At 37.2% G+C, this 11,951-nt stretch overlaps 1 protein-coding gene across 1 annotated transcript; it reads left to right on the forward strand.

Annotated features, from left to right (window-relative positions):
* Positions 1-2,327: 2,327 nt before the first annotated feature.
* Positions 2,328-10,512, forward strand: nipsnap1 (nipsnap homolog 1 (C. elegans)). Its single transcript, XM_082555995.1, has 10 exons — positions 2,328-2,568; positions 4,846-4,973; positions 5,588-5,633; positions 5,975-6,069; positions 6,390-6,460; positions 6,743-6,883; positions 8,070-8,101; positions 8,222-8,316; positions 9,301-9,384; positions 9,933-10,512. The coding sequence occupies exons 1-10, from the start codon at positions 2,522-2,524 to the stop codon at positions 9,995-9,997; spliced, it is 804 nt and encodes a 267-aa protein (XP_082412121.1). The 5' UTR covers positions 2,328-2,521; the 3' UTR covers positions 9,998-10,512.
* Positions 10,513-11,951: the final 1,439 nt, after the last annotated feature.

The raw sequence follows: 11,951 nt of genomic DNA on the forward strand, positions 1-11,951 counted from the left end.
TTACTGTAATTGCTGTACTTTTATGCCAGCAAAGATGGAAGAAATCTTGTCAAAGCCCTATGGACGTTTTCATCAACAGATAAACCAAAGGATGCATGCCTGCAAAAATATAACTTTTAAAAAGATGTCTTTTTTTGTTGTTAAAGAGCCATGAGAGCATATCCTTCTGAATAAAATGCACTGTGAATAAATAAAACTTCTTAAATACCCAATCAATTGAAAATAAAAGCAATTCAGATGCTCATTTTCCAGTAGAAACACCATGTGTGTAGTGTTTAAAACAAATTTATTTGATGAAGTCATAGAAAATAGGCATAAAATAGAGGTATTGAGTATGATTCTTTTTAGATATGATCTGATTTGATGTTATATAATGTCAGTGGGTAGAATGATGGAGAGGATCAGAGAGCACTGTATTGTGTATGAAAAGAAGTGAAAGTGGGTTGCACAAAAAGGATTTAAGTACTGCATGACTAGTCTAATAGAAAAACCAGCTTTGAAAGAACAGTCCACTATTAGATAAGAGACCTGTTTACTGAGGCAGGACAACTCGAGCTGTGTTAGATACATACAGTGAGCTGTCATTTGTATGCATGTACTGTATCTCTCCCACACACCACTAAATGATCTTAAGCCAAGTTATTTTATTCCAGAACACTGTATGTAACATGTAATGTATATGCATTTGAATACATTTGACAACTAATTGGTTTATTTTGGGGCTTTTTAATAGCTTGTAGGGATTTGGGTCATCTTACGACTACATTTGCATATTTTTTCATTAACAAATAATCAATACTTATTACTATTACTACTTTAGTTACATATGTACTGTATCATAGAATTAAACCCTCTGATCATTTGGCTGCAAACAACATAAAATGATTTTGAAATCAGTCGAACTATTGCATATGTGATAAACACTTACTGGCACAACTTCACCTCCTTCCAAAGTACATGGAAAGGAGCAATAGTCTAGAGATTGAAGCTTTCGTTGGGGGTCACAGACAGAAACCCATAAATAATAAAGTTGTTCTTCATACAACAAGTTGCTACAGGAGTTTCAACCTCTTTACAGTTTGTTAGGTGCACCTGTTCAGTTGCTACACTTAGCTATGTAGACATGGTCAAGATGACCTGGTGAGAATCAAACCAACCAACAGGATGAAAAAGAATGGGGATTTAAGTGTTTTTGAACGTGGTATGGTTGTTGGTGCCAGACAGACTAGAAACTACACTGGAACTTTCTGTATAACCTAAGGATTTCAGAAAGAATGGTCAGGAAAAAGAGAAAACGTCTCATGAGCATCAGTTCTCTTGGGGGAAAAAACATAAAACTGAGCTATGCAGAAGAGCGTCTAAGAATTGCATAACAAGTTAAACCTTATGGACTACAGCAGCAGATGACCTCACCAGATGCCACTCCTGAAAACACAAAACTAAACCCCAAAATTGAACTAAAGATCAGAAAAACATTGTCTGGTCTAAGAGTGTGGCATATGCAACATGAAAGCAATCCTGCCTTATATCAACGGTTCAGGCTGGTGGCAGTGTTGTGGAAGATCTGGACCCCTTATTTCCAAATGAGCACCAGCTGGTGGAAAAGACTCCCAAAAACCACACGGGCTATTGTTGCTGACCATGTTCATGCATTTATGTAGGGTGACCATATTTTGATTTCCAAAAAAGAGGACACTTGGCCCAGTCACGAAGAACTTTAAGAATACTGTTTGCTTAAAGAAAACTTTAACATATTTAAACGATGCCTTCTCTGTGCTGTTATGTGAATGGTGAAATAAAAAATGTCATATAGGCTTTTACAAGTCAACAAGTGCAAAAAAAGTGGAGGGTTGGTCATCCTAATTTATGACCACAGTGTACCCATCTTCTGATGGCTGCTTCCAGCAGAACAATGGAAAATATTACAAACTTTATATAATCTCAAACTGGTTTCTTGAACATGATAGTGACTTCACTGTACTCAAAAGGCTTCTACAATCACCACATCTCAATCCAGAGCACCTTTGAGACTTGGGGGATCAGTAGGTCCACATTACCCATGTGCAGCCGATAAATCTGCAGCAACTGTGTGATACCGTCAAGGTGTACCAAACAAAGTGGCTGGTGTAATGTATATTTCATTTTTAATAATCCTGAAATACAGGGAAGATAAGTACCTCTATAATTATTAACTTGTGACTATAGTTTTATTGTATGCGTTTAGTTCTTCATTTAAACGCATATATCATTTAAAGCACAACATACGCTGATCTACTGGATATTAGATAAAACACTGATCTTTTGGATTAAAAACGTAGCGTGTGACGTAGGATCAACTAATTGGGTCTGATCGATTGTGCATGTGCACTGGCTCGCTCTTTCACGTGCGTTTTTCAGTCTGTGGCTAGCTGACTCAGTAGCTTTAACGTGACTAGCGGTCACATCACACACACACAGAGGTAAACATTAACCAGCACAAGTTGTTTGCGTGTTAAAGAAACTTTTTGCTGGAAAGAAGAACATGGCGACAACTAGGTCTGTTCAGGCTAAAGGATATTTGCTGTACAGGTAAGCTATTTCTGTCAATCTGCACGGAACCAGCAGGTAAACCAGTTTTTGCAGACATAGGAAAACATGTGGACCCATTTAAATAAATGAATTGTTAAAGCAGCAAATGGCAAACGGTTAAACATTATTTTTCGCAATTCAATATCTTTTATGTTTTCAGACATATTGCATATGGATATATTGTATCTCTACATTATGTTCCTATGATACGTTTATGTTTTTCAAACATGGTTTGATCACTTGGAGGACCTCTGAACTTTGTCCTGTCTGAACTTTTTTGCCTCTATAGGGTTACGTAACCACCACTAGGATAACTGGGTCCCAGCAAACTGAACATGGGGCCGATAGCATGTTGTGTATGACACGTACTCATCTGAGAGTAGGATGATCAGATGTCTCTGTTTATGTTGGACAGCACAGCTCTCCCCTTTTCTTTTCTTTTTAATCCATTGTCCCACACATTGAGCCAGTGCCCCACTGAGAAATCCTAAGCTTAGCTGATTTTGGTAAATATGGTGGAAAGTACCTCAAAGAAAATAAAGTGACAGTTTATTCTGGTAAATACACTTTTTGTCTGGATGCAATTTTGGATTTTTTTTTTTTTTTATAAACAAGGGAAAATATAGCGTGTTGTGACACACCATCTGTGTGTCATAATTGGCTAAAATGGTCAGATATTGCTCAAAAACTTAAGCTAACCTATGAATATCATCCCTATTGAAATCCAGTGATCATTACCAGATAGAACAGCAGCTAAATAGCTATTGAAATAAAAGAGAACACAGGAGTATATAAAGCACGAGACATAAGACCAAACTTCAGCTTTAATCCTCTATTGTATTTACTTAGAACGAAGTAGGAAAGTTTGCATTTAAATATAATTTATTCAGCGTATACATGCTAAAAGCTAAGCTGGTAACCTACACACTTGATTGCATGTTTAAATTGTTTAAGTTTCCCCAACATTGCTGGCATGCCCCACATTGTCTCACACAAACACAATGTTTTTACCACATGTAGTTTTGTGGGATTGGTCAACTTATCTTTAGCATATGATTTAAATATTTCATTTAACATTATAATTGGATTTCCTTTTATTCTTGGCCATTTTTCAGCCTTATCCATCAAAACTTTGTGGCTACTAACAAGTTTCTACCTTAGGTAACACACCTCCACAAGACCCATGATGACGGCCTTTCATCAGAACCATTCAATAACAGCCAGATTTTAGAAATGATCTGTCCTGCGGCATTGATTTTAGAGCCAATGAAAATGTTGTCTCACTATGTGGGATGGGGAACAAGGGATGAAAATGTTGTGCAGTTCCACACAAAGTGGGTCAACGGGTTACCATATTTTTTTGGGCCTCCATCCAGTACGCATTTGCTCCGTCACTGACTGAAATGTTATTCAGAAAACAAGTCTTTGGCTTATTATATGCTTTGTTATTGTTGATAGGGTGCCATGGGAAATGCATTTTTAATTATAGCTTCCAATTAAAGCCATTGGCCCATGGGGTTATTAAAAGAAACGTCCCACTGACCTTGAAAGTTTTAGGACTTTAGAATGACAAAACAAAGCAAAAGACTCAGCAGATGACTTTGCAAGTACTAACTTGAAACATAATATGGCTTCCTAATCCATTAGTGGGGATACACCAGCCATACAGTATGAGGCAAATCCAGGATTTGAGGTTAATGTGACATTGTATTAAAATTGGGAGTTTTAAAAAGAATTACAAAGGTCCCTGAATTTCAAATGTAGCTGAGTTTAAGTATGTTTGTCAATTTTACTGTCACTTTTCTTAATGAAACTGCTGTTTTACTGTTTGGAATAATTCATATCACCTGTACTTCTCTTCTTTTCATTGGAACACCTTCTAAAAGTACAGCTTTAACACTTGACAGATTGAAGTTTTACTTCTCTGCTATGTGGGGCAAGAAACGGCTAGGTTAATATTCAAATACCATTTGGAGCCTCTTGGATAGTTCCAATAGTTGTAAAGTGAATAATATTCCCCCTTTATCCACTCCAGAGTGGGTGAAATAAAAAAGTTTTATGGTTGAAGACACAAGCTGTAGCATTCAGCCCACTCACTCATACAGTATGCATATTTTTCATATCAAAGAATATTAGCATGACTATCTTTTAGTCCATATGTCATGCACATCTCCATGTTCCTTTTTAAGTTTTTCTTTTTTATATTGACAACTTCTGGGTTTTTATGTTTTTGCTCCGAGCTTTTGTGAAACTTTCTTTCATCTTGTTTCTGTGTAGGAGGTTTTCAGAGAGCAGCGACAAAGGCTGGTTCCGATCCTTATTTGTGCACAAAGTCGATGCCAGGAAAGATGCTCACTCCAACCTGCTTTCAAAGAAGGAGACCAGCAACTTGTATAAGATTCAATGTAGGCCTACACCTTTTTACTTACATAAAAGCAAGGGTTTAGTTTCTTTAAGTGTTGGGTTACAGAAGGCCAAAGACAAGTGCCTGCGATACACTTACATCACATTATTGTGACATGGATCCTGTATATGTCTCAAAAGTGAAATAAATAATTTAAATGGAAGGCCATATGACCTCAAAGAAAACTGAAAACAACATGAGAGATGAAAATGGGGCTCCTCTGCAACAGCTTATGCATACACAAAGCACTGACAGCAACAAGTAATTCTAAGATAAGATGATGTCTCATGCCTGTAAACTTTAGTGACATCTGAACAATTTGTCTGGTTTTCTTTTAGTCTGCAGAGGTAACTGTTTCTGTCTCTCAAACAGAAATCTATCATTCTCTCGGGGCTTTGATCTTTTGTGTTGCGTACATCACACCGCACAGGGATTTCAATTTGAACACTCTATCAGCCGTTGCCTATAACCTATTGCAAGTGAATCAGTTTTGTATATCAAGTCTTTGCTGAATCGGAGTGTGAAATTACTTTGTTGAAGAATTTGAATGTTGCTTTTATTTTTTTAAATGCATCCATTTCTGATAGGTTTCTCTCTGCCTTTTTTCTTTTTCAGTTCATGACGTCAAACCAGAATGCCTAGAAGCATACAACAGTCTGGAGTATGTACTGATACATTTGAAATATTTCCTGCATCTCTGTCAGTCAAGTTACGTTTTCAGTGCTTTACTTTCTTTGGATTTCTTTCAGCAGTGCAATAGACAAGTGTGCTGGACTAATTAATCAAGATATGGTCTGAACAAAGTTAAAATCAGATGAGCTTCATGATATAAATGTATTTAAAAAATGAAGTGAAGATACAGCTGAGTTTATATCTTGGATGGATTTTTATGCTTCCTGACTGCCCTCTAGTTGGTTTTTAAGCTAAAGTGAGAGCATTTCCAAACAGCATACACCTTCATTAACTTGTATTTTATTTTTTATTTTTTTTTGCTGGCTTTAGGGCTGAAGTGCAGAAAAGACTTCACGAGGACCAGGACTACCCGTGTGAGGTAGTTGGAAGCTGGAATACCTGGTATGGAGAACAAGATCAGGCTGGTAAGCAGTAAATGCAAAAAGACACCTTTGACTGATCACTGCTGCTTTCCTCTATCAAGTTCCCATAAAACACAATTTCAGTGGCTGACTTTTTGCAAAGCTTTGCAGACGGATGCTACCTGATGACTCACAACCAGCACTTCACCTTCTGCATATATGATAAATTAACGTGATCATTTAAGTGTATTTTATACATAAAAAGCAGTCAGTAACTATAAAAAGTAATTGCATGGTGATGGAGGTTCTTTATCTCTTAGTTGTGTGGGTGGCATCAGACCTTATGCAGTGCTACAGTGACATCTGCTGTTGTTTTTCTGCAGTGCATCTGTGGCGATACAGAGGAGGCTACCCAGCTTTGACTGATTGTCTGCAGAAGTTGAGAGCTAACAAGGCATGCTGTGACCTTTTTAAACGTCTCTTATTCAGTCAACATTGCATACAATACATACAAGGCCTTTGATTTTCCAGGGGAAAATTGCTTATTTTGTTGTTTTAATTTGTTGCGTTTTTTTTGTTTGCTTGTTTTTTTTAAGTAATAATTTTCTTTAAATGTTAATGTGTTGTTTCTGTGGAGAAAAGGCATTTCAGGGGTGCTGTTTTTTGTTTGATTTTTAAGATATAATATTAATATTCACTTTTTAGTGTTATAAACAAACATTTTATCCCTTTTTAGGAGTACTTAGAGTTTCGGAAGGAACGGGCCAAAATGTTGCTTTCAAGACGAAATGAACTTCTTCTGGAGTTCAGTTTCTGGAATGAACCCCTTCCCAGACAAGGACCAAACCTCTATGAAATGCGCACCTATTACCTTAAGGTATCTATTTATGCTACGCATTTTTAAAATGCATAGCTTGAACATGTGTGACCAGTACAACATAAATACTGTTTGATTTGTAGGAAAACTAACAAAGCAGTCTGTTTCTGGGTTTCCCTAACGTCACTTTTATCTTCAGTAAGCAAGTGAGCCTCTTCAATTTTATTTTTATACGTAGTCTTCCATTTCAGAAGCTCAAAAGTAATTGGACAGTTCATTGACGAGCAGTTTTATGACCAGGTGAGGCCTGTTCCCATTTTACCCCAAAATAATGGGAGGATAAAAATGTAGAAAAGGAAAGACACAGCTCACCATCCAAATCATCCCATGTTGTCTGTCAAATATGGTGGGGGCAATTTTGCATATGGGCATGTAGGCCTGCTAAAGCATGCTTTTTATCTACTGAAGATAGAACTGAAGACGGAGAGACCCAGAAACAAGAAGCAAATGAAGGTGACAGCAGGAAAGGCCTGGCAGAACATGACATCTGCTCTTTAGATATATCCTGATTACTTGATTTGAAATCTCCTGTGGTGATTTACAAAGGCAAAATTACAAAAAATATACACATCTGCATGTTGTATACTATTTTTAAGTGCATGGCAGGGTCCACATTTAGCAAAATCTAGATGTATTAGTGTACTGTTCATGTGCTGTTCAAACAGAAATAATATAACTTTGGTAATCCTGTATAACTGTCAGTGCAGTTTTTATAAATTTGTTACATAACTAGCACAGTTCTTATTCTCAATGTTTTCTTTCCATATTTTTCAGCTGCTTGTCTTGAACAAGTAATCCAATTCTCATCTGTTTGAAGTAGTCATATTTTTTTCACCTCTGGCCTATTCTGCAATTTTGCCCTTCCAAGGTTTCCTGCTTAATTTCAGCTCACTTATTCAGACCTGACTCACTGAATTGAAGAGTGTCACAAGTGGAGAGAAGTTCAAAAACAGCTATGATAAAAATCTGTTTACTCAGTGCTCCAGTTCTTCTTGCATGCAGGCTTGTGACACCCAGAGTTCTCTGATCAGTTAAAAAAACAACAACAACAACAAAAAAAAAAAACGTAGCTATGAATAATAGATAAATAGTGCTTTCAGTCTTTCAGTTCTATGGAAATATGATGGTGGTAATGTCATAATCTAGTTTCAAACCTATTCTAATTAATATTATACTTGTGCTTCAGCCAGGAACCATGATTGAATGGGGCAATCGCTGGTGAGATACGTTGAATTTATTTAAACATATGTCATTTGTCTGAATCTCTTTCAGTGGAAGTGAAAATATCAGAAGTGTTTCAGTGATCTTTATACTAAATAAGATAATGTTTTGCAACAGGGCGAGGGCAATCAAACATAGACAAGAAAACAATGAGGCAGTAGGCGGTTTCTTCACACAGATTGGCCAACTCTATGTTGTTCATCACTTGTGGGGTGAGTAATTAAGCACTCTACACTTAGAACATACCAGTAAGATGAGGTGATTGACTGCTGTATGTAAAAATGTCTGACAAGTTTGGTCTGGCTGAATTTCAGCTAACTGAATGCTCCTGCATACATTCTGTATTCTAATGAATCACTAAAGTTCAGTGTGACGGTTCCAACATAAGCCCGGGTGTGTCAAACATCAACAAAGGATGATTTTACACTCGACATAACATTTGGACTTTTGATTGCATCTTGGAACAGGAAGCGAGTCAATCAAATTATTAAAAGTGTTTTAAGAGTGGTTGTCCATATTTTTAATATCATCTGAACTCTGGTTCAGATGATATTAAAAATATCAAGCCTCTGGGCTAGAATCATAAATTTCACAAATTTTTGAAGCCTGTATTATCTCAATGAAGTAAGGGCATTCAGACAAAGAGCTATGTCAGTGTGTTTCTTTAAAATGACAATAGCATGAGGAAATACTGAGACATATTGTTGTATTGCAAATATTTTCCATATGACATGTTTGGCTGTTTTATTCACTGACAGACAGAATGCACTAATACTTGAAATTCAAAACACACGGGAAGAAATATTTGGGTGGCTTTTTTTACGTTGATCAAATTGACCCATATGTGACCCACAAACTACATGTTCGTACCTGAAATGTGGTAGAACAAGAGATTCACATCATGTACTGCACGTGCAGCTGATGAATTTGCAGTAACAGTGCGATCCTATTATGTGAAAATGGATCGGAGTGTTTCCAGCACCTGGTTCAATCTGTGTAGTTAAGAATTGAGTTTTGATGGCAAAAGAGATTCGGCCTGATGTTAGCAAGGTTGCCAGTGAATGAAGTTGAACTAATGAAGTTGCCAGTGACTATAAATTTTATCCACACATAATGCGATGTAATGTGTGTGTGTGGTGGAGTTTTTTGCTTTGCTTTTTTCGTTGGAATTTTTTTTCTTTGCCGTCTTTTGATAGCTTACGAAAGCCTCCAGGCCCGAGAGGAGACAAGAAACTCTGCCTGGCGGAAAGAAGGATGGGACGTAAACGTGTATTATACAGGTAAGAAAGAAATGCTTCACCCAGATGCCTTAAAAACCCAATGTTCTTGTCAGGGCTTTATACCTCGCTGATTATTTTTACCTGCAATTATATTCAGCAAAGTTGAGACTCGTAGATCACCAAACTTTTTTAATCATAGATGCCTCCCAACAACTTTCTGCTGAAATGTTTAATGTGGTCTCTGTACTGGATCTGAAATTTGTATTTCTTTGAAGTAGGGCTAAAATAAACCTTCAATGTTTTCTTTAAATGTTTGCCACAAAATCAGAAAATTATATAATGCTGCCTCCCCTCCCCCATTGTTGTTATTGATGGAGATGACAGGATTGCAGTAATAATAATTTTTTTTTTTTTAAAAATCGTAATTTATTGGCCATCCATGGTAATGAGACTTAAGCAGTATGAGCATCAAATTATAAAATGATACTGCCCAGCTTGAAGAATTTTAAGAGCTGTATGTTTGTTGTTTGCTTTCCTGTTTGTTTATTATTACAATTGTAATTTTCGGTATATCATTTTCTAACATGTGTCTTTCTGTCTGTCCTCAGTGCCTTTGTTGCAAAGTATGGAGTCAAGAATAATGATTCCAACTAAGAGTTCACCTTTACAATGAGAAAGCGACTGAGACTGCAAATAATTCAATGACCAAATTTTACTAATTGTAGTTTCCATTTCTTTTGTATGATCTGTGTTGTTACTAAAAGCATTGAAGTAAAACTTCTGATTCCATGTTTGTGATATTGCCAAAGTCAAAAGTAGTTGTACAATTTCCAAGCACATTCAGTATGAAGAACATGAAAAACCAAGATTTGCAGGGGTTTAGATAAAACACGTGAAGGGGGGAAAACACAAGAGAAAAGGTGTTTGTGCGTTACAGTGTTATTGAGGAATTTTTACCTTCTGATTTAGTGGAGTGAAGTGAGGTGTGTTTGCTCTGTTTTGATCATTAATTGATGTAACGGAACACATATTGGGGGTTTTGTTTGTTTTCTTTTCCACAATAAATTTTTTTATGATAGTACTATTAAATGTACATGAATGACTTAATGAATGAGATCATGCTAAGTTGCAACAGTGAATGTAAAACAACCATTTGATAAAAAAAATTAAAAAAGCCTGCCTCACTGATTGTACTTGAAAATTAAGTACATTTCAATTTTGCAGAATTGAAATCTACTTAAACAGAATGTTTTCTGTTTATGAAAGTAACAGCTGCAATTATTTGATAAATGAAAACTTTATCATATAAGATCAAATCAATAAAATATGAAGATAAGATCAATCAAGAAACTAGTCAGTGAGTTCACCTGTAGTCTATGGCCATTAAGGTCGCAAGAATTTTACTCAGAGGTCAGGTTCAACAAGCATTTCTTTATTGACCTTTGGGCAATGTTACAGACACAGAAATATCCTTTATTGCCCATACTTGGGAAATTCACATGTTTCAGCACCAAAGTGACAGGCGGATACAGATTCTCACAAAAGTAAAGAATATAAAATAAAAAAAACAAGAAATGGAAAGCACAGGGCAAATTTACAATGTAAGAAAAAAAATACTGTATAGTTATTAAAAATATACCCAGGCTCAAAGAAATGTGCAGCTGAGTAGGATGGGTTTTTTTTTTCTTTTACAGAAGTACAAAAAGTGCTGTGAAAAGTGCTTAAAAACAACAAAGAGACACACTTTACAGGAAATTGAAAAACTGTGCAAATAACAGCAGTGATGCAAACAACTTATTGTGTTCATTGGGATCAGTGATGGATACAAAGTCTAACAACTGCTGGGAGGAAGGATCTGTGATAATGCTCCTTTGTGCAGCTAGGATGCAGCAGTCTGTCACTGAAGGAGCTCTCCAGTTCTGCAACAGATTCATACATGGGGTGGGAGACACTGCCCAAGATTGATTTATTTTGGCCAGAGTTCTTCTGCCTCCTACCACCTGCACTGGGTCAAGGGGGCATCCTAGAACAGAGCTGGTCTTCCTGATGAACTTATCAGGGCGATCGTCCGACTCTTGGGCGATCGTGGCTCAAGAGTTGGGCGTTCGTCTTGTAATCGGAAGGTTGCCGGTTCGAGCCCCGGCTCCGACAGTCTCGGTCATTGTGTCCTTGGGCGAGACACTTCACCCGTTGCCTACTGGTGGTGGTCAGAGGGCCCGGTGGCGCCAGTGTCCGGCAGCCTCGCCTCTGTTAGTGCGGCTACATGTAGCTTGCCATCACCAGTGTGTGAATGTGTGTGTGAATGGGTGGATGATTGTGTATAGTGTAAAGCGCTTTGGGGTCCTTAGGACCAAGTAAAGCGCTATACATTTATCCAACCACTTCCTTCCAGCTGTAGATAAGTTGCTGTTCCAACAGACAACACCACAGAAGATGGATGATGCCACCAAAGAGTCAAAAAAGCTCTTCAGGAGCACACCCTGCACTCTAAGAGATCTCAGTTTTCTCAGCAGGTAGTCTGCTCTGACTTTTCCAGTAAAGAGTATCCGCGTTGTGACACCAGTCCAAATTATTGTTCAGGTAGGGGTACACCCAGGTACTTATAAGAGTCCATTATCTCAATGCTA

Source organism: Aulonocara stuartgranti (genome assembly GCF_965226115.1).
Source record: "Aulonocara stuartgranti genome assembly, chromosome: 12".
In the NCBI taxonomy this organism is placed as follows: Eukaryota; Metazoa; Chordata; class Actinopteri; order Cichliformes; family Cichlidae; genus Aulonocara; species Aulonocara stuartgranti.